The sequence below is a fragment of the Geotrypetes seraphini genome, chromosome 6 (genome assembly GCF_902459505.1).
Source record: "Geotrypetes seraphini chromosome 6, aGeoSer1.1, whole genome shotgun sequence".
Classification (NCBI taxonomy): domain Eukaryota; kingdom Metazoa; phylum Chordata; class Amphibia; order Gymnophiona; family Dermophiidae; genus Geotrypetes; species Geotrypetes seraphini.
Window position 1 is genome coordinate 191,504,424 of NC_047089.1, and position 23,870 is coordinate 191,528,293.

Genomic DNA, 23,870 nt, shown 5'->3' on the forward strand with positions numbered 1-23,870 from the left:
GGGGGAGAGACAGTTCGAACCAAAACCCTCACCTAATGTTCTGCATAGCTGGTTCCTAAGGAAGGGGGTTTTCACCCTCGAAATGGAGTCCCGTTGGATATAGCTTAACTTTTGCTGACTACATCTTCATTACTAAAGAGAAGCTAAGTACCTCTAATAAACTGTAAAGCTCATGCCTGTGCATGCTTGGCTGATTTTGGACGCTCTTGCACCCTCGGATAAGCTCCAACACCAATTATTTTAATTTTGTTGTTTTGTTGTTTTATCAAATTTTGCACTATTAGCACACTGGTTTGTGCACTAGTTACATGTTTGATTATATACGGGTCAGCCCGGGGATGTTTCACAGATAACACCCTTGTGGGTGTATGTATGTGACAGCTGGTACACTAGGGGCTTGTCCCCATTGTGAGCTGTGTGACTGAGGGCTTCCTATTCACCACAAAAAATTTTAGGTGAGGGTTTTGGTTCGAGCTGTCTCTCCCCATCACCCTTCTTTTTTCAGAGTCAGGGGAGATTTGTTTCTCCTGGAGAAAAGAGGAAGGCATTTCATCTAGGTAGATATCTACAGATCTTCAGAGGAATTAGACAGAGACCTTGTCAAAATTGGGAATTAAGGGAGAGGTTTAATGTTAAGAAATTTCAAGCTATTGGATGTAGACTGGAATATGCAATCTGTAGAATTTACTAAAGACCTTGAACTTTTCCAAATCATATACATATGGTCAAGTGTTTCCATCCTGTGTTAGTTATATTTTTAAATAAAATTTTGTGTGTTGTAGGATGGGAACCAGATTATAGTGTATATCCTTTCATGATTCCATTTTGCTCCAAGATTTTCTTTTGTTGCTGTTGAAAAGTGTTTAGTAGCTTCTCTAACCACTGAACAAACAATTCAATTGTCATATTTATAATTAAAATAGAAAAAAATAATAAAATTAATTAAAATTAAAAACTATAAGTGATAATTACTTTGGGATATTTTTCAGAATGATTGCTATTATCAAGGTTACGTGGAAGGAATCAAAGGTTCAATTGTGGCACTCAGCACCTGCTCTGGTCTTAGGTATGCAATTTTGTCACTTATAATAATGACTCAATGCAACATGCAATCATTATATAATGAGGGGATTTAATAGGTAGGACATTAAGAATCCTGGTTCATACAATATGAGAATAGTAATTTATATAAAATTTAAACAAAGATTAATTGAACAGATTTTTAACTTGTTTAAAAAGTGATTATGTATTTACCCTGGTAAGCTCTTTTCCAGTAGGTAGCCTGAAGTCCAAGAGGGAAGCATCTCGAAATAACTCTAAAGGAGCCTTGGTAAGGCTGGACAACACCAGGTTAAGGTCCCAGGAAAGGAAAGGGTGCTTAACCAGCGATCTGACACGAAGAGCCCCCTTCAAGAATCTAGTGATATCAGGATGAGACGCCAAGGAGGACTGACACTCCTGGGATCTAAACCAAGAGAGCTTGACCGCCTGGACCTGATGAGAAGCCACAGTGAGGCCTTTATCTAAACGAGACTGAAGAAAAGTGAGAATTAGTGAGATGGGAGCTGAATAAGAGTCCAAGTGGTCCTGGGTGCACCAATGTTGGAAGGCCTTTCACGCCTTAGTGTAAGCCAACACCATGTACTACTTAGACTTCAGAAGAATATCAACAACCAGAGCAGAACATCCTTTATGCTGTTAGCCTGTATGCTCAAGAGCCATGCTGAAACAGCAAAGTGACCTGAATATTCCTTGGAAACTGGACCCTGTGTAAGGAGGTCTGAATAGGTGCTCAGCTGAAAGCTGTAACCCCTGCGAAGACGCATCAGATCTGCTAGGCCAATCTGAAGCCACCAGAATGATGCAGCCCAGATGAGCCACGATCTGTCGAATGACCCGGCCAATTATCGGCCAAGGAGGAAAGATATACAGTAGAATCTCTTGAGGCCATAGCTGGACCAGAACTACAGACCTATATCCTCAATACCACTATGTGTCAAGCTAATGGAAGACCTTGTGACAAAGCTTCTCACTGATTACCTTGAAAACCATAACATACTCCACCTCTCACAATCAGGCTTCAGGGCCAACCAGCACAGAGACACTACTAGGCTCTCTACTAGACACAGCCAGAAAACACCTGAGGAAAGGCAAAAAAATGCTAGTCATACAACATTTGATCTGGTAGACCATGACATCCTACTGCAAACAATGGAAGCAATAGGAATCACAGGTAGAGTTTACAATCTAGAAGATATAGAATTAAAGCAAACAAAGAAAAATCTGATTCCTTGACCAACCCCTGCGGAGACCCCCAAGGCTCTCTACTACCTCCAACACTCTTCAATCTCTACTTAGCCACACTCTGTACTTGCTTGGACAATCTAGGCATCACCTCATACAGCTACGCAGATGACATCACCGTCCTTTCTTTCAACCAACCTAACTCCAACACAACAAACATACTGCACATAGCACTAGAAACAGTGATACAAAGGATAAAAGATCACAAACTAATGCTGAACAATACAAAACGAAATTCCTACTTCCTTGGAAAAAAACCAAAACCCCAACCATAACAAAACTTGAAATAAACTCCATCATCTACCTCTTGCAACCCAGCCTAAAACTGCTGGGAACAGTGATAGTCAAAGGCTGCACCATGCAACTCTAAACAACAAAACAGTCCAGAAAGCCTCCACAGTCATGTGCAACTTAAGACAAATCCAAAAATACTTCGATAAAAAACAATTCAGACTCCTGGTCCAGTCCCTAGTTCTAGGACTCCTAGACTGCTGAAACCTCCTATACTTGTCATGCCCCGCCAACATGATTAAACAATTACAAACAGTTCAAAATACAGTGTGCTCAGACTGATATACTCATTGAAACAATACAACCACATTACCATAGTAACATAGTAGATGACGGCAGATAAAGACCCGAATGGTCCATCCAGTCTGCCCAACTTGATTCAATTTAAATTTTTAAATTTTTTCTTCTTAGCTATTATCTGGGCAAGAATCCAAAGCTCTACCCGGTACTGTGCTTGGGTTTCTACTGCCAAAATCTCCTTTAAAACCTACTCCAGCCCATCTACACCCTCCCAACCATTGAAGCCCTCCCCAGCCCATCCTTCAGCAAATGGCCATATACAGACACAGACCGTGCATGTCTGCCCAGTACTGTCCTTAGTTCAATTTTTAATATTATTTTCCAATTCTAGATCCTCTGTGTTCATCCCACGCTTCTTTGAACTCAGTCACAGTTTTACTCTTCACTACCTCTCTTGGGAGTGCATTCCAGGCATCCAACACCCTCTCCGTAAAGTAGAATTTCCTAACATTGCCTTTGAATCTACCACCCCTCAACCTCCAATTATGTCCTTTGGTTTTACCATTTTCCTTTCTCTGGAAAAGATTATGTTCTACGTTAATACCCTTCAAGTATTTGAACGTCTGAATCATATCTCCCCTGTCTCTCCTTTCCTCTAGGGTATACATATTCAGGGCTTATCCCAGGACAAGCAGGCAGCATATTCCCACATATGGGTGACGTCACCGACGGAGCCCCGCAGCGGACAGCCTCGAAAGCAAACTTGCTTGAAGATCTCGAACTTTCGAGTACTGCACCGCGCCTGCGCGCGTGCCTTCCCGCCCGAACTAGGGGGCGCATCTCCTGAGAGGATCCTCAGTTCGTTTATTTCCGCGGAGACAAGAAGACACGTTCTCTTGCTCTGCAGCAATTGCCTTCTCATCACCGCGGCTGTTTCTTTTTATTTTAAAAGTCGGTCGCTGTGCTTATTTCTCTTTCTTTTTCTTTTTCTTTTCTAAAAAAAAAAAAATATATTGTTTTTCTTTTTCTGTTCGGCCGTCGAGCTTTGGGCCTAGGCCTAGGCTCCTTAGTTCGACACGGACTTTATTTTTTCCATGTCCCGGCCTCTTACCGGGTTTAAACGTTGTAGACAGTGTAATCGGGTGATTTCTGTCACCGATCCCCACTGCCGTTGTTTACAGTGCCTGGGTTCTTCTCATTCTCCGGAAGATTGTCATCGCTGCTTCACCCTTACTCCTCGAGCCTTTCGACGTCGTTGTGCTCAATTTTTTCAACTTTTCGGCATGGAGCAATCTTCGGACCCGGCCTCGACCGTAGCGGCTGCTCCGGTCTCGAAGGCTTCGACTCCGACGACATCGACACCTGTGGTCTCGAAGGCCTCGACCCAGGCTCCGGCTGGAGTTTCGGTCTCGAAGGCCTCGACCTATGCTACCTCGGTTGCCTCGAAGCCGACGCCATCCACGAAGTCTTCTACGGGGGGTAAGTCTCCGAGTTCTCTTTCAGGTGCCGTATCCAAGAAGCCACCAGAGTCCTCGGCACGTCCTCCTTCGAAGCGTACCTCCAAGATAAGGGAATACTCACCTTCGAGGTCGCCCTCTTCGGAGCGTACTGCTGCACCTACGAGGTCAGAATCTTCTGTCTCGGTGCCGATGCTAGAGGACATGTTGAAATCTATACTCACAACTCAGATTTCTTCCTTGGTAGCTCAATTGGTCCCGTCCTCGACCTTGCCTCGGACTGATCAGCCTGTCACTCAACCAGAGCTTCCAGTCTCCCGAGGCCGATCCCGGACACCGAAGAACATTTCTTCATCAGACTCTTCTCCGGGCTCACCTCCTCCGAAGCATCGATCGAAGCATTCGAGACCTGTTCCTTCTAAGCTTCGGAGGGAGTCTTCGAATTTGGATACCGAAGCTTCTTTACCTTGTTCTTCGAAGTCAAAGTCGAAGCATGGATCTCGACGAGCCTCGACTCGAAGCCCTTCTCGATCCAGAACACCGTCGAAGCCAGTCCGTCGAGACAGTCCTACACATATCTCGACTGTAACTCGTACACCTGCTACTTCTCCTTCCAGGAGTTTGAAAAGAAAGCATTCTCTTACTCCAACTCACAGTGCAGCTTCTTCGGTCACTCTGCGTCTGGAATCAGACCTTTCACCATATTCTAGAGAGGCTTCTCCATCCTATTCAGTTCAACATAAATCACGCAGTGGTTCTCCTGAGGAAACATCTGATCCAAAATCAGTTTCTTTTGCCAAATTTATCTTTGACATGGGCCAAGCTCTCAAGATAGACCTTCATTCAGACTCAAAATATACTCCTGAGTACTTGGCAGATATGGAGCTTCCCCATCCTCCAAAAGAGTCACTCAGATTACCTATGACTCCTGTGCTACAGCAGACCTTCACTCGCAATATGGAAACTCCTTATTCTATAACTGCTATCCCATCCAAATTAGAATCTCGTTATAGAACGGTCCCATGTAAAGGGTATGAAAAGTCTCAACTTTCTCATCAATCTCTAGTTGTAGAATCATCTTTGAAGAAAGCACATCCCTCCAAAATCTATGCTTCGGTTCCTCCTGGTAGGGAAGGCCGTACCATGGATAAGTTTGGACGTCGTTTATACCAGAACTCTATGATGGCAAATAGAGTTCTTAATTATAATTACATATTTACGTCCTACTTCAACCATTTTTTAAAGATTTTATCTTCATTTTACCCGGACATCTCTACCAACCGCCTTTCAGAATTTAAAAATATCCTTAAGACTCTTTCTCAGTTGAGACTTTTCATGCTACAAGCTTCCTATGATGCCTTTGAACTCTCGTCTAGAGTGTCGGCGTTTGCAGTAGCCATGCGTAGGTTAGCATGGTTACGGATAGTGGACATGGATCCTAACCTTCAGGACAGATTGGCTAATCTTCCTTGTCAAGGAAATGAATTATTCGATGACTCTATTGAAGCAGCTACAAAGCGTCTTTCAGAACATGAGCGCTCTTTTGCTTCCCTCATTCGTCCAAAACCTAAACCTGTACCAACTAGAGGTTTCAAACAGACTCCACGTCGCTATCCGCAGAAAACAACTCCTGCTTTTTCTAGACCTCCTGCTCGTCGGCATCCTCCACAACAACGACAACAAAAGTCTCAGACCCCTGCTGCCACCAAGCCTGCTCAGTCTTTTTGACAATCTCGACATGAGCATTCAAATTTCTCTGTTTCCAAATTCTCCCCTCCCCATAGGGGGTCGCCTGTCCACATTTTATCATCAATGGGAGTTCATAACATCAGATCTCTGGGTTCTTACCATTATACGGGAGGGATACTCTCTTCGACTCCTTCAGGTGCCTCCAGATCGCCATCCAAGAGAGTGTCTTTCAAATCAGTCGCATCTTCCTCTTCTTCTTCAAGAAGCTCGAACTCTTCTTCTTCTGCGAGCAGTGGAGGAAGTTCCTCTCTCCCAACGGAACTCGGGATTCTACTCCCGTTATTTTCTAGTTCCCAAAAAGACGGGGGATTTGCGACCGATTTTAGATCTCAGAGCTCTCAACAAATATCTAGTCAAAGAGAAATTTCGAATGCTCACTCTGCCAACTCTATATTCCTTGATGGATCAAGGGGATTGGATGTGCTCCCTCGATCTCAAAGAGGCCTATACTCATATCCCTATTCATCCAGCATTTCGCAAATACCTCAGATTCCAAGTAGGAAATCTTCATCTTCAGTACAGGGTTCTCCCCTTCGGACTGGCTTCTTCTCCCAGAGTTTTCACAAAATGCCTTGTGGTTGTGGCTGCAGCTCTTCGCAACCAGGGTCTCCAAGTATTTCCATACCTAGACGACTGGCTCATCAAGGATTCCTCTCTTTCAGAGGTTATTGCAGCGACCCAACAGACTATTCGTTTTCTACAAAGTCTAGGATTTCACATCAATTTTCCCAAATCTCAGCTGAATCCTTCTCAGTCTCTCCAGTTCATAGGAGCGATTCTGGACACCATCAATCTGAGAGCATACCTTCCACAACCATGTCAGGACGCACTCCTTCAAATTTCTCAACAATTCTTCCAACTTTCCACTGTTCCAGCAAGGAAAATGATGGTTCTGCTCGGTCACATGGCTTCTACAGTTCATGTGGTTCCTTTTGCCAGACTTCACCTTCGCATTCCTCAATGGACACTGGCATCTCAATGGCAACAATCAGTGGATCCTCCAACTCGACTAATTTCCATCACTCCTTCATTGAAGAAGTCTCTCCGTTGGTGGATGCTCTCTTTGAATCTTTCAAGAAGTTTACTGTTTTACCCTCTTCCTCATCAGAAGGTCCTCACAACCGACTCGTCAATGTACGCATGGGGAGCCCATGTGGACGGCCTTTGCACTCAAGGGCTCTGGACCCAAGCAGACCGGAAGTGTCCTATAAATCTGTTGGAACTCAGAGCGATATTCTATGCTCTCAAAGCTTTTCAGCATCTACTTCACGACATGGTGATCCTAGTACGTACCGACAATCAAGTAGCCATGTATTATGTAAACAAACAGGGAGGGACGGGATCTTACTCCCTCTGTCAAGAGGCTCTGAAATTGTGGCAGTGGGCGATTCTCCACAACATCTTCCTCAGAGCAGTTTACATTCAGGGTCAACACAACTGTTTGGCGGACAAATTGAGTCGTCTTCTACAACCTCACGAATGGACACTCAGTTCTCCTACTCTTCGCCAAATTTTTGCTCGTTGGGGGACTCCACAGATAGATCTGTTTGCGTCACCTCTCAACTTCAAACTGCCTCAATTTTGCTCCCGCATCTATACTCCTCAACGTCTAGAAGCGGATGCGTTTCTACTGGACTGGAGGAATCAGTTCCTTTATGCTTTTCCTCCATTTCCTCTGATTCTCAAGACTCTGGTCAAGTTGAAATCAGACCATGCCACCATGATTCTGATAGCTCCTCGGTGGCCCAGACAACCTTGGTTCTCCCTTCTACTTCAACTCAGCACCAGGGAGCCTCTACTTCTACCAATATTTCCTTCTCTACTCACGCAGAATCAAGGATCTTTGCTTCATCCCAATCTACAGTCTCTACATTTGACAGCTTGGTACCTTTCTCTTTAACAGACTTTTCTCAATTCTCTCCGTCTGTGCAAGATATTTTACTTGCTTCCAGAAAACCATCAACTAGACAATGTTATGGTCAAAAGTGGACTAGATTCTCTGCTTGGTGTTCTACACATAATTTACCACCCAGATCTGCTTCATTGACATCAGTTCTGGACTATTTACTTCATTTATCTCAATCTGGACTTCAGACTACATCTATCCGAGTCCACCTTAGTGCTATAGCTGCTTTTCATCAGCCTTTGGATGGAAAATCCCTTTCTGCACATCCTATGATTTCTCGTTTTATGAAAGGACTTCTCAATCTCCATCCTCCTCTTAAACCACCTCCTGTGGTTTGGGATCTCAATGTTGTTTTAGCTCAACTTATGAAATCTCCTTTTGAACCACTTGACAAAGCTCATCTCAAGTATCTCACTTGGAAAGCTGTGTTCCTGATCGCCCTCACTTCTGCTCGTCGTGTCAGTGAGTTACAAGCGCTAGTTGCTGATCCACCTTTCACAGTTTTTCATCATGACAAGGTTGTTCTCCGTACTCATCCTAAATTCTTGCCTAAAGTTGTTTCAGAATTTCACATCAATCAGTCTATTGTTCTGCCTGTATTTTTTCCGAAGCCTCATTCTCATTCAGGAGAGGCGGCTCTTCATACTTTGGACTGTAAACGTGCTTTGGCTTTCTACCTGCAACGCACTCAACTTCACAGAACGTCTCCTCAACTTTTCATATCCTTTGATCCAAACAGATTGGGTCGTCCTATATCGAAGCGTACCATCTCCAACTGGATGGCTGCTTGCATTTCTTTTTGCTATGCTCAGGCTGGTCTTCCTTTGCAAGGTCGAGTGACGGGCCATAAAGTTAGAGCTATGGCGGCATCTGTAGCTTTCCTCCGATCAACTCCTATTGAGGAAATCTGCAAGGCTGCCACTTGGTCCTCGGTTCATACTTTCACCTCTCATTATTGTCTGGATACTTTATCCAGGAGGGATGGCCACTTTGGCCAATCTGTTTTGCAAAATCTTTTTTCGTAAATTGCCAACTTCCCTCCATCCCTTTTTACTTAGCTTGGAGGTCACCCATATGTGGGAATATGCTGCCTGCTTGTCCTGGGATAAAGCACAGTTACTTACCGTAACAGTTGTTATCCAGGGACAGCAGGCAGATATTCCCACAACCCTCCCTCCTCCCCTGGTTGGCTTCTTGGCTAGGTATCTGAACTGAGGATCCTCTCAGGAGATGCGCCCCCTAGTTCGGGTGGGAAGGCACGCGCGCAGGCGCGGTGCAGTATTCGAAAGTTCGAGATCTTCAAGCAAGTTTGCTTTCGAGGCTGTCCGCTGCGGGGCTCCGTCGGTGACGTCACCCATATGTGGGAATATCTGCCTGCTGTCCCTGGATAACAACTGTTACAGTAAGTAACTGTGCTTTCCAGTCTCTCCTCATACGTCTTCTGGCGCAAGCCTCCTATCATTTTCGTCGCCCTCCTCTGGACCGCTTCAAGTCTTCTTACGTCCTTCAACAGATACAGTCTCCAAAACTGAACATAATACTCCAAGTGGGGCCTTACCAATGACCTGTACAGGGGCATCGACACCTTCTTCCTTCTACTGGCTACACATCTCTTTATATAGCCCAGCATCCTTCTGGCAGCAGCCACTGCCTTGTCACACTGTTTTTTCACCTTTAGATCTTCGGACACTATCACCCCAAGGTCCCTCTCCCCGTCCGTGCATATCAGCTTCTCTCCTCCTAGCATATACGGTTCCTTCCGATTATTAATCCCCAAATGCATTACTTTGCATTTCTTTGCATTGAATTTTAGTTGCCAGGCATTAGACCGTTCCTCTAACTTTTGCAGATCCTTTTTCATATTTTCCACACCCTCTTCGGTGTCTACTCTGTTACAAATTTTGGTATCATCTGCAAAAAGGCACACTTTTCCTTCTAACCCTTCAGCAATGTCACTCACGAACATATTGAACAGGATCGGCCCCAGCACCGAACCCTGAGGAACTCCACTACTCACCTTTCCTTCCTCCAAGCGACTTCCATTAACCACCACCCTCTGGCATCTGTCCGACAGCCAGTTTCTAACCCAGTTCACCACTTTGGGTCCTAACTTCAGCCCTTCAAGTTTGTTCAACAGCCTCCTATGAGGAACTGTATCAAAGGCTTTGCTGAAATCTAAGTAAATTACATCTAGCATATGTTCTCGATCCAGCTCTCTGGTCACCCAATCAAAAAATTCAATCAGGTTCGTTTGGCACGATTTACCTTTTGTAAAGCCATGTTGCCTCGGATCCTGTAACCCATTAGATTCAAGGAAGTACACTATCCTTTCTTTCAGCAACACTTCCATTATTTTTTCCAACAACTGAAGTGAGGCTCACCGGCCTGTAGTTTCCTGCTTCATCCCTGTGACCACTTTTATGAATAGGGACCACATCCGCTCTTCTCCAATCCCCAGGAATCACTCCCGTCTCCAGAGATTTGTTGAACAAGTCTTTAATAGGACTCGCCAGAACCTCTCTGAGCTCCCTTAGTATCCTGGGATGGATCCCGTCTGGTCCCATCGCTTTGTCCACCTTCAGTTTTTCAAGTTGCTCATCTGTGAACGGCGCAGAATCTCCTCCATTTTCTCGTGTAACTATGCCAGATAATCTTGGTCCTTCTCCAGGAGTTTCTTCTGTGAACACAGAACAGAAGTATTTGTTTAGCACATTTGCTTTTTCCTCATCACTCTCCGCATATCGGTTCCCAGCATCTTTTAGTTTAGCAATTCCATTTTTCATCTTCCTCCTTTCACTAATATATCTGAAAAAATTTTTGTCTCCCTTTTTTACATTTTTAGCCATTTGTTCTTCCGTCTGTGTTTTCGCCAGACGTATCCCTCTCTTGGCTTCTTTCAGTTTCACCCTGTAGTCATTTCTGCACTCCTCTTCTTGGGTTTTTTTATATTTCATTAACGCCAACTCTTTTGCCTTTATTTTCTTCGCCACTAGTTTGGAGAACCATATCGGCTTCCTTTTTCTCTTGTTTTTATTGATTTTCTTCACATAAAGGTCCATAATCAATTTTATCGCTCCTTTCAGCTTAGACCACTGTCTTTCCACTTCTCTTATGTCCTCCCATCCTAACAGTTGCATTAAAGTCTGTACGTTTGAAATCTAGGACTTTAAGTAACGTGCGGCCGCTCTCCACTTTAGCCGTTATATCAAACCAAACCGTTTGATGATCGCTACTTCCCAGGTGAGCATCCACTCAAACATTAGAGATATTCTCTCCATTTGTGAGGACCAGATCCAATATCGCTTTTTTTCTTGTGGGTTCCATCACCATTTTTCTGAGCAGAGTCTCTTGAAAGGCATCCACAATCTCCCTACTTCTTTCCGATTCTGCTGACGGAACATTCCAGTCCGCATCTGGCAGGTTGAAATCTCACATCAGCAGAACCTCTTCTTTCCTTCCAAACTTTTGGATATCCACAATCAGATCCTTATCAATTTGCTGCGATTGAGCAGCGATCTGTAGACTACACCCACGTAGATAGAAGTTCCATCTTCTCTTTTCAAAGCGATCCATATCGCTTCTTCATTTTCCCAGGTCCCTTGCATTTCAGTCGCTTGGATATTGATCTTTACATAGAGAGCTACTCCTCCACCTTTTTGACTATCTCTGTCCTTCCTAAAAAGATTATATCCCGGTATGTTTGCATCCCATCCATGGGATTCACTGAACCATGTCTCTGTGATAATATCTAGACAATATCTAGATCTGCCTCTAACATCATGGCTTGCAGATCATGAACTTTGTTGTTTGGACTGTGAGCATTTGTGGTCATCGCTTTCCAGCTATTTTTCAGCGGTAATCTTTTTTCGTATGGATTTTTGTTTTGTTTCACTTTCCGTTGCAATACTAAGAAATGAGTTTCTGATATTGTTTATGTTGCAATCTTTACTATTATTACATCTTTTCTTTTGCTGGGAGTGGTCTCTATAATTGTCCTTCATACATACACCACCCCTACCTTCTAGTTTACATGCCTAGAAACATATTGTCTAAATTTCTCTGCAAGGTTTCTTTTTCCTGCTGTAGTAATATGTAGCCCATCAGTGCAATATAGCTTCTTGTCCTTCCATGTATTTCCCTATCCTCCTATGTACCTGAAGCCTTCTTGATGACAACAGGCTTTGAGCCATCTGTTAAAGTCCTTTGTGTTTTTCCCTCTTTGCTCTCCCTTTCCATATGCAGGCAGTATTTCCGAAAAAGCTAAAGTCTTTATAAAAGGTTCCAAACCCTTACCAAGCTCCAGAAAAGCTTTCTGTGCTGCAAATGTGGAGTTGTTGGCCAGGTCATTTGTTCCCAAGTGGATAACAACATCAGTGTTAAAATCCTTAGTTCCTTCCTTAATTATAGTCAGTATTTGCCTGGAACTCCTGGTAGCTTAGGATCCTGGAAGACATTTCACTATTTTGGTCTCCTCGCCCTGTGTTCTAATGTTAATGCCTCTGATGATGGAATCCCCCAACAGTAATAGTTTTCTGGTTTTGGCTTAGGGTGCGCTTGTTCTTTTGAGTTACCTTCATTGGCTCCAGTCCCACCTCCCTTCTGTTTTCTTGAGTATCGCAGTGCACTAGTGGAGCGAAGGAATAAAAGAACAAGAAGGCATTCAGAAAAGTTGAAAGGGGACAGATTCAAAACGAATGCTAGGAAGTTCTTCTTTACCCAATGTATGGTGGACACCTGGAATGCACTTCCAGAGAGCGTAATAGGGCAGAGTACGGTACTGAGGTTCAAGAATGGATTGGACAATTTCCTGCTGGAAAAGGGGATAGAGGGGTATAGATAGAGCAGGGCTGCCCAAGTCCGGTCCTCGAGATCTACTGGCAGGCCAGGTTTTCAGGATATCCACAATGAACATGTATGAGAAAGATTTGCATACCAAGAAGGCAGTGCAGGCAAATCTCTCTCATGCATATTCATTGTGGATATCCTGAAAACCTGGCCTGGCAGTAGATCTCGAGGACTGGACTTGGGCAGCCCTGAGATAGAGGATTACTGCACAGGTCCTGGACCTGTTGGGCTGCCACATGAGCGGATTGCTGAGCATGATGGACCTCAGGTCTGACCCAGCAGAGGCATTGCTTATGTTCTGTAGAGGTAATATTAGTGAAGGTAATGCATTTAGGAAATAAGAATAAGGAATACGAGTATACAATGTCAGGTGCAACTCTGGGGAAGAGTGAACAAGAAAAGGACCTGGGTGTACTGATAGATAGGACCCTGAAACCGTCGGCACAATGCGCGGCAGCGGCAAAGAAGGCAAATAGAATGTTGGGCATGATAAAGAAAGGAATCTCGAGAAGATCGAAGAAAGTTATAATGCCGCTTTATAGGGCAATGGTCAGACCACACTTGGAATACTGCGTCCAACATTGGTCTCCCTACCTAAAGAAGGATATAAAACTGCTGGAGAGGGTGCAGAGACGAGCGACAAAACTGGTGAAGGGTATGGAGAGACTGGAATATGAGGATAGACTTATAACACTAGGATTGTTCTCCCTTGAGAAAAGGAGACTGCGTGGGGATATGATCGAGACCTTCAAAATACTGAAAGGAATCGACAAAATAGAGCAGAGAAGATTATTTACACTGTCCAATTTGACACGGACTAGAGGACATGTAATGAAGCTAAGGTGGGGCAAGTTCAGGACTAATATCAGGAAGTTCTGCTTCACTCAGAGGGTGGTTGACGCCTGGAATGCCCTCCCAGAGGAGATTATTGCGGAATCGACCGTCCTAGGCTTCAAGAGCAAACTAGATGCATATCTACTTAAGAGAGGCATATAAAGATATGGTGGACTATAAATTACGCCAGGTGTACACCTGGCAGGGCCTCCGCGTGTGCGGATCGCCGGACTTGATGGACCGAAGGTCTGATCCGGAGATGGCAGTTCTTATGTTCTTATGGATGTTTCTGTGTTACATGTCGCAGTCTTCCTGAGCCTACTGTGACCCATTTATTTTTTGAGATAGAGGTGGTAATTTGGTTTGATTTTGTGGAGTGATGGAAGCTACTTTAATTGTATTCAATTCCTGTTTAAGTTTGTAGAGCTCCTCCTTAATACTAGCAAGTTGAAGACAGATGGGGCAAGCCTTAAGCCTCCAAATAGTGTGTCTTGGAATAAAAGCACCACAGTGATTGCATAGAATAAAGGTCATCTTGATTGGTTGGGAAGTGACTTGATTTGAATAGTCCTGATTATTTGGGTCTCTATATATGAACAGTGGTCCCTGGGCTGGGTGGGACTCACACTGGCTCCTTATACAAGTACGCATACTCTACAAATTCTACTGCACACTATTCAAAGCCCTGAATGGCAATGGACCAAACTAACTAAACAATTACCTAACCAGGAACACCACATCCAGACCAAGGAGAACGCAGGCACCCTTTGTTCACCACCAATCAAAGGCATACAATGTAAGAAAATGTATGATGGCCTACTAGCCACCCAAGCAGTGAAATTAGACTTCTCCAACCTGCTGATCACAACGCCCAACCTCAAAACCTTCAGAAGAGAATTAATAACCAAGCTATTCAGGAAATTTGTCAAGTCAAACTAACCTCAATATACCGCCGGATCCTAATGCTTCTTCTCATCATCTATCTTGTAACTTCACTGGGTATGCCCAGACCAATTCTTTTGCAATCCATCTAGAACCAAAAGGCGGAATAGAAGTCTAATGTACTTGTTAGCCAGCCTGCTTAGATTTCTTTGGAGCTCAAGGCCATCACTGAAGTTGCCTCGCCTAATGTTAATCGGTTGTTGAGTGCAGGCTGCTGGATGCCCTTAGGAGACTCAGCGGTGTCCCCCAGGGGTTGGCTGCATCTTCTCACCTCCGCCCATCCTGGTGCATATCTGTCAGTCCGCAGGAGTGGAGGTGGTCAGGCACAGAGTCTGACTGACAGCCCAAAGATCAGTGTAGCAGAGACATTCCCAGCATGAAGCAGTGATTCTTTGATCCAGCTATTGTAAGAGCGCTTAGGCAGACTGCAGCACAGTTCCACAAACAGGGCACAGTGAGTAAAGGCTGTCACAGCCTGTGAGGTGAATCGTGGGAGGCCTGAAAAGTGGGTTTTCAAGGTTTCTGCATGTCCCAGTGTTCCCCCACCTAAAAAATCCTAAAATCGCCATTTTTGTTAAAAAATGGTAAGTGTGAAAAATATCATGATTTTGGTGCAAATTAGAGAATGACACTGGGAAAAAATTTGTCCTCGTCCCTGCCCAGTCCCCACGACCACCATCCCTGCCCCATCCCCGCAACCACTGTCCCGCCCCGTCCCCGCAACCACTGTCACCGCAGCATCCATACAAGCCTCACAAACAGGTATGATTTAATATGTTTTTATTAACATATAAAGGAAAATATTCTTTACAACATTAAAACTTAACTATCCCAGCCTATACAAAAACAAAACTTTTAATTGTCCTTATTTTTTAACCTGTGGATAAACATCAAATCCTCTACAATCTCTGGTTTCAGTCTAGCTCTTCTTTTTTCCACTGTCCTTCCCGCTATAGAGAATGCCCTCTTTGTGTTTGTAGCTGGAATGCACAATATCCCCCGTGCAACTTTTGCTAATTTTGGTCAGCTTTCTTGCTTATTTCAATAAAATCTCAAAACATCAGCATCGACATCAGTTGACCATAAATAGGTATCCACCTCATTAACAGCAGCCTTCTGAGGTGACAATGTTTCAAAAAAGTCACTGAGAAAACCAACGGTTGCATCCATTTTCCTTCTTTTGGAGGGACCTGGCCCTGGGAGTTCTTCCACAGTGGTGATCTCTGGAAATGTGGAATGTTGGTCCAGATCTGAAGTCAAGGGGGCTTCCATTTCACCTCTTGGTACAACCTCTTTAAAGATATGATTGCCTGTGTTTTTGCGTCTTCTGGGAAGATAACTGGATTATTTTTCAGATGTGGGAGTAACAGGGAAGCAATGCTGTGTAATGGATAAACCGGGAAATAAGTGTTGACTAACTGTTCAAAATGCTTCTTTATGGCAGCCATAATTGATGAATCTGTTGCAGTAACAGTCAGATGTTTGAACAACTGAGCACATGTTGGAAGGACATTGCAGAGGGTAGGTGTTTTATCAGCAGACAAGGCAGTTGTTGCTGCATCAATGTTGTGCAAGACATAAATTGTGTCATTTAATAGTGCTTCATTCAAATCCAAAAGCAGCCTCTGCAGTTTTTTCATCCCTATACTCATTAGCCAGTTCTTTAAGATGTGGTAGGTTTTGAGATACTGATTCAGGATTTTATAGATGCTGTTCCATATTGTTGGAACAGCCTGTTTAAGGCTAGTCTCTAGCTTGTGATGCATTCTTGAATGCTTGCCATGTGAGACGGTGTCTGATTTGCAAGATTTATCAGCACACTTACATCAGCAACTGGAGAATCAAAGTTGTCATTGTGCTTCAGCCCATGAACCAACACAAGATTCAAATTGTGGCTTGCGCATGACAGACACTGTTGAGCTTTGAACGTACCCTTAACATTAGGTCCATTGTCAGTGATATAGTCATTGTTCTGACGATAAGCCCCAAACTCTTCCAAGATTTCTTTGACAGTAGATCGAGTATTAGCTGTAGTGTGCTTATCAAGCAGAGTTCTGGTGGCAAAAATTATTGCGTGAAGATGAAAATTGTAATCTATATAGTGTGCAATCACAGTTATGTATGGCATGCCAGTTCCATCTTCAGTCCACAGATCAGTTGTAATGGCAAATTTATTTTGCTAACCCAACACATCAAACAATGCAGCCTTTTATTTTTCAGCAATAGCAGAAATATGTTTTGAGACTGTTCTGGCAGAGGGGAATACCTGATCAGAAAAAACATGGCCATATTTTGCAACAATGGAAATCAACAAGTCAGTAAGGTGATGAAATCCAATTCCTTCGACCATAGAAAAAAGTCTGATGTCCGCACTGCACATCGAAGCAACTGCATCAGTAACTTCTACTTTCACTGCTTTAGGCAAGGTTCTATATTCTTCCTTTTGATTCACTTTATGTAAAAAGTCCTTGATGCTTCTCATCGCAGTATACTTTTGCCCACTACATCTTGCTGTATGTGATTTCAGTCCACAGGTACCATCGCGCGACTTCCACCTCAACGCTGTCTTGCAAATGGCGAAACTGCCGCATTGACCATCCATGTAGACGACGACATAGAACTTCCACATCGGACTAGCTCCATTATTTTCAATCAGAGACAATCGATTGCTTTTTGTAATGATGAGATTCTGCGCAGTACTTTTATCCATGATAGCCTAGAAAAAAAACACTGTGTGAATGCCAAACAAACAAAAAAACAATACCAAAAAATAGCATTAATTATAAACTGCTATAATGGATTGAATTCATTGTAGCAGTTTGCCTCAGTATCATTGTCTTAAATATAAATACTCATCTTTGCCGAATCACAATATCTCTTTCAATGATAATGTTTGCCGAATGACAGTATCTTTCAATGATAACGAGCTTTAGTTGAACAGCCTAAATTTTCTTTTACCAAGCAAATATTTCCTAGGACAGACACAAAAAAAGGAAGTATGGGTATGAGACACACAAAGTCATAAAAAGATTAAATTTCTTTATCATTTAGAAAGCATACAATAGATAAACCTGGCAGCAAAAAAAGAGAGAAATATATACTGTATTTTTTGTGCTAAAAGACGCACCTGATCATAAGATGCACCTTAGATTTAGAGGAGGAAAATGAGAAAAATAACATTCTGAACCAAATTCTCCCTGCCAGACTCTACACCCAGCCCCATACTCCTTGTCAAGCTCTGAACCCTGTCCCCCCTCCCTGCCAGGCTCTGTACCCTGTCCCCCCTGTGGTAGTCTAGTGATAGGACAGGGCAGACAGGGACAGTGCAGGCAGGCCTAGTAGCTGGCTGGCTGGCAGGCCTCCCCCTCCCAGGCAGTCCCCCCCCAGGCAGGCAAGCTTCCCCCTACCAGGCAGCCCTGCAGGCAGGCAGGCAGGCAGGCCTCCCCCTCCAAGGCAGTCCCCCAGGCAGGTAGGCCTCCCCCTCCAAGGTAGGCCTCCCCCTCCCAAGCCTCCCCGCAGGCAGATCTGGCCTCTCCCTGTTCCCTCCCTATTTTTAATTCAGAAGGCCAGGGCAGGCCACGGCCTCCCTCTCCTCCCCCCACCCCGTTACGTTTTTTTATCATTCTGGCGAATTCCCTTGTTGGACGCGGGGGGGGGGGGTATTTGCTCCGTAAGTGAAAAATACGGTATAAACACAAAAACAAACCAACCATATGATAATCAATATGTAAAGACCAACCATCTAAAATACTGCAAAAGCATCAACAAGTAAATAAACCACTCAGACATGCTGTTTGAAAAAGGAGCACTGAAAATTGAAGATGGAAAATAGAGAATGACACAGGGACCAAATTTTTCCCCATCCCTGCAAGTTCTTTTCCTGTCCCTGCCCCATTCCTGCAACTTCCGTCCTCATCTGCACAAGCCTCAAACACTTTAAAATCATAAGTGTTCGAGGCTTGTGCGGTCCAGGCAGAGCTTACAGGAACGGAACAGTGACAAAACTCATGGGAACGGGATGGGGAAATTGAGTTCCTGTGGGGCATGTCGGCAGGTCTGTGATTTATCCCCCTCTTTCTATTGCTCTCTTCCCTCTTTGCACATGTCCGCAGGTCCATGGGTGCTGTTGCTCTCCTCTCCCCTGTACATTGAGCAGACATCCTTTTGGTGAAAAGAGAGGGTAAAACGCAGACCTGCTGACATGAAATCTGGATTTTAAGGACATGTAATTCTGCCACAGCAAATGGACTTTGGTGCATTTGCCATGGGAGAATTGCTACTGTGGCTTTGTAAAAGGGGCCCTTACTGAGTGAACTCCATCGTCACCTAGACCAGTGTTTCTCAACTTCGAGCCAAGTACCAACCGAGTACCCCAGCCCAATCTCTGCCTCTGACCCCATCCCCATCATAATAGTACTAATTGTAATACAATTTCTTCCATTCATTTTTCATTCACACACACTATAATCATATTAATTCATTATGGTAACCACAAAATTAAAAGAAACACAATGCATGCAGAGAAAGTGATCATTTATATTTGTTTTATTTTTCAAAGAGGTCAAGGCAGATAACTTTAAAATATACAATGTCACCTCAGTTACAACTATAGAAAAATAGACAAATATAGTGCAAAATATAGACAACAGATATAAATTCTCAAAACCGACACAATTTGATCACTAAATTGAAAATAAAATCATTTTTCCTATAATTTTTCCACAGATCCAATGTCATTTCCCCTTTATACCTAGTAGGTACCAACTACCACCACCTTTGTTCCAGGGATCCAGGTCTCCTTCATCAGCGTCTCTCCCCCTCTGTCTGCTCCTCCCATAGTCCAGCAACCCACCCACCCCATTATGTCTAGCATTTGTTCTCCTTTCTTCCAGGTCTTTCTCTGTATCTCTCTCTCCTTCCTTCCTTCCTCCTTGGTCAAACTCTGCATTCTCTCTCTCTCTCTCTTCCCTGTAGACACCCCCAAGTTTAACATCTGCCCCCCACTCTTCTGCTTCCCCTTTGTTCCAGGGGTCCATCTGTCACTATGTGTTCCCCCCTCCCCTTGGCCTGGCATTTCTATTCTCTTCCTTCCATTCTCCCCAGTCTCCCCGTCTGCAACAGAGGAAAAGCCCAAGAGCAAGCCTGAATTGGAGTCTGTTTTTTTGGGGGGGGTTTTCAATGAATTGAATCAATTCAACTAATCTGAATTGGTGAATCGATTCAATCATGAATCAGGCAGCATTACTTGTTGTGACCGACCTGGTAGGACGCGAGAGAAAGAGAGAAGAAAAAAAAAAATACCGGCACAGCAAATGCACAAGAATCACTTAGTCCACTCATTAGACCTATTTCCCAGTTTCTCAGCCATACAAGTTTTATCATTGATACAGCTCTAGCTGTAACCATTAGTCTTCCTTAGCCATATCTGATCCTCACAATTATTATAAAGAAAGCTCCCAATTGTAGGCTGTACTGTACACACTTGCCCACTGGCATAGAGAGTGACACGGTGGAGGAAAGGAGCAGGGAGGGAGAGGAAGCAAATATACTTGAACTCCTGCACATCATTATAGCATTTTATAAAACGCTTTAGATTTGGCAAAGCCTTTTGCAAAAAAATACCAGGGAATTTATGAACATCCCAACCTGGATGTCTCAATTTCCATCAGAACATCTGAAAAAGTCAGATGGGTCTTTTTATGCTATCCCTTTCAAAAATAATCAAAACAACTGCATTGCTATCCCATTCAAGCCATAATTCTGAAAACTAGATAAGTCAAAAGCCACAGATATGTATAGAAGTATTATTACTGCTTCATCACTAGGATCTAACTCCCCTTGCAAATTTTCCATTGCTAGCAGAACTGTTTCTGAACTTAATTCAGCCCTAAAACCAAATTAGACTAGAGATAGGAAAGTACAATCCTCCAGTCAATCATCTACAGGAAACACTGCCCATGCGCTGAGAGGTTGGATAGGCTGGGACTCTTCTCTCTGGAAAAAAGGAGGCTCAGGGGAGATATGATAGAGACCTTCAAGATCATGAGGGGCATAGAGAGGGTGGATAGGGACAGATTCTTCAGACTGAAGGGGACAACAGGTACGAGGGGGCATTCAGAGAAACTGAAGGGAGATAGATTCAAAACAAATGTAAGGAAGTTTTTTTCACCCAAAGGGTTGTGGACACTTGGAATGCGCTACCGGAGGAAGTGATCAGGCAGAGTACGGTACAGGGATTCAAACAGGGATTGGACGGATTCCTGAGGGATAAAGGGATCGTGGGATACTGAGAGAGGTATCCAGGTAAAAAGTATAGAAACCCAACCAGGTCGTGCATGTGCAAGACCGGAGGGTTAGAACTTCGATGGGAAGATAGGACTTAAATGGGAAACCAAGGTGGCAAGGGGGCCCCTTCTGGTGATTCAGACCTGTTTGGGCCGTCGCGGGAGCGGACTGCTGGGCATGATGGACCTATGGTCTGACCCGGCAGAGGCACTGCTTATGTTCTTATGTTCTTATACAATATTTATCTTATGAGCTATTTCACTTTCTGCAAATTCCATCAGAAGGACAACAAGCAACATAAAGATACCACCAGATCAAGAGGAGTTGGATTTAGGTTGGGGGGGGAGTGTTCTTTCTTTGCTCTGGAGTCTGGTTGAGCTGATCGTGAGGGAATCTAAGATCAGCTGAACCGGCAAGACTTCGCGAAGCTATAGGCTCAGCTGTTTGGGGACTTTCCTTTGTTCCGGAGTACCCCACACTTTCCTTCTGCTTGCCAGCCCAGCATTCCAGGGGGGGGCTGTTCGGGGGGGGGGGTTCTTTCTTTGCTCTGGAGTCCAGTTGAGCTGATCGCAACGGAAGTCCCAAACAGCTGGGCCTGCATCTTCGCAAAGTCTTGCCGGCTCAGCTGATCTTGGATTCCCTCGCGATCAGCTCAACTGGACTCTGGAGCAAAGGAAGAAACCCCCAACCGCCCCCCCCCCCTGGAATGCTGGGCTGGCAAGCAGAAGGAAATTGTAGGTATGCAGCCTACCTTATCTTAGAACTTTCGCCAAGTTCCAGCTCTGAAGTTTCCATGTTCCAGCTCTGAAGTTTCCATGTTCCAGCTCCGAGTCTGCAGTTTTTCTGTGGGTGACTCCACTCCAGCGACCTGTGATCCTGCTTGCAGCTCCGAAATCCTTCCGAATCGCTACTGTTGCACCACTACAACCCATTAAATGGGGTTTTCAAGATCGTATGTGGCAGTAGCGATTGGTTCCCTCACTGCTTGAGCGGGAAGAGAAGACCCAATCAGGAGGTGGAGTCAACGCAGAACTGCGCAAATTGGCGTTGAAGACAAAATGGCCACTGGAGGAACTTGAAGACCAGTCTAGGGCACGATAAATTACAGTCATGAAGGAGGGGTTGCGTTTATCCGTGGGGACAAATCTTTTCACTGTTCTTGTGGGCGGTGAACAGTTTTGTTCCCGTGTCTGCGGCGATTTGGCCTTTAGTGTCTCCATGGCCTGCAGGCAAACTGTGGCTTCCCACGGGATTTGCTCACCGTGTCCTTCTCTAGTGCAAATTTCATAGCAGCCGCCATCTTGGATTTTTAGCAATCTTTTTTCAAAAGCTCCCCGCTTCTCCAAAACTGCAATTTTTGCCTCAGAGTTTCTTGGGATGGAGTCCTTGGGCTCTCCTGATGCAAATTCTTGCCAGGATTGCACAAATTTAGCACCTCAAGAGTGTTCATGTGCCACATGCTGCATGGTGCACCCGGGAGAAGCGGCAGTGTACAACTTAGCCTCTCGCCTGTTGAAGCAAGTGACCAAATGCTTGGCTAGCCCAGTGTGGCGACCTTCTTTATTTTTGGGGTTTGGCAGAGCTACTGATTCTGTGCGCCTGGCTACTCTATATACTTTATCATACCAAAGAAAGGCTTTGAAGATTGGAGGCCTATTCTGGATCTTCAGCGCGTGAATGCGGCTCTCAAGGTTCCATGCTTTCGCATGGAGACAGTGCGCTTAGTCATTGCAGTGATGGCCCCCAGTCATTCAGTCAATTGCTGAAGACTTGGGAGGGCCAAGCTATCAGAGTCTTCTCCGACAATGCAATGGCAGTAGCCTATGTCAATTGCCAGGGAGAGCCCAAGAACCCCCCCCCCCCCCCGGCTCAAGAAGCTCACCTTCTATTTCTATGTGTGGAACGTCACCTCCAGGCGCTATCAACAGTGTATGTGGCAGGAGTTGACAGTGATCAGGCTGACTTTCTTAGTGGACATACTCTGGATCTGGGCGAATGGGTCCTTTCCACAGTAGCGTTTCAAGCCATAATGCGGCTCTGGGGCTGGCTCCGCTTCAACCTCAACCTGCAGGGTGGCAATGTGGTCTTCTCTACACACGTTTGCCAAGTTTTACAGAGTGGATGTGGTGGTGAGACAGGATTCTGCCTTTGAGTCCTAAGTCTTTTGGGCCGGTGCAGCAAGCCCGCCCTAGTTTTTTGGTGACTACTTTTGTACATCCCATCTGTCTAGAATCTCACCTATTGCACTGGAAAAAGAGATTATGTACTTACCCTGGTAAGCTCTTTTCCAATAGATAGGTGAGACGTTCTAGACTCCTTCCCTGTCCTTTCTGTTCCTGTCTACTTTCTCAATCTGTTTAAGCTTCTCCAAGTTGTTTCTTGGATGCCTGTCAGCCCTTGGGGGCTGGGAAGAATACTATATATTTGTTACTTTTTCTGCAGGAGTAGTTTCTGAGCTCCTTTGAAGCCTTTGTTGGCTGTTTGCAGTTAATGTTTTACTATTAATTCTTGAGCAGAATGGTTGTTGTTGAACTTGATTACCATGGGTGTCTCTTCTTCACATTGATTTGATGACTCTTAGTGCTTGGGTACTAACTGTAGGTGGAGCAAGAGAGCACATTGAAGTACAGCAGAGGCACAGAGGAAAAATCCAGAGTGGATTCCTTCTGCAGATGGCATGCAGCCATGGGGACACTACCCATCCGTCTAGAATGTCTTACCTATCTACCAGAAAGAGCTTACCAGGGAAATACATAATCTCTTTTAATCATTACATGGGAACATAAACACTGTCATTTTTTTGCTATATTTAAAGAAAGTGTTTGGTCTAAAGCATGTTTGAGTTCTTTCAGTACCCTGGGATGTATAGCATCTGGTCCAGGTGATTTATTACTCTTTAACTTGTCAATTTGGCGTAGTATCCAAAATTTCTTTTGACTCCACCTTCATAGCCCTGGTGTTAGAAGAGTAAATAAAAGTAAAAAGAAGGCTGCTTTGGTTCTGAAAAGTAATAACTA

General features: G+C 44.4%; 1 protein-coding gene across 1 annotated transcript in view; it reads left to right on the forward strand.

Annotated features, from left to right (window-relative positions):
• Positions 1 to 23,870, forward strand: part of LOC117362933 (disintegrin and metalloproteinase domain-containing protein 9-like) — a 570,152-nt gene that overhangs the window by 121,480 nt on the left and 424,802 nt on the right. Inside the window, exon 3 of the mRNA XM_033950023.1 lies at positions 990 to 1,066. Coding sequence (XP_033805914.1) covers positions 990 to 1,066 — 77 coding nt within the window. The remainder of the gene's footprint in view (positions 1 to 989; positions 1,067 to 23,870) is intronic.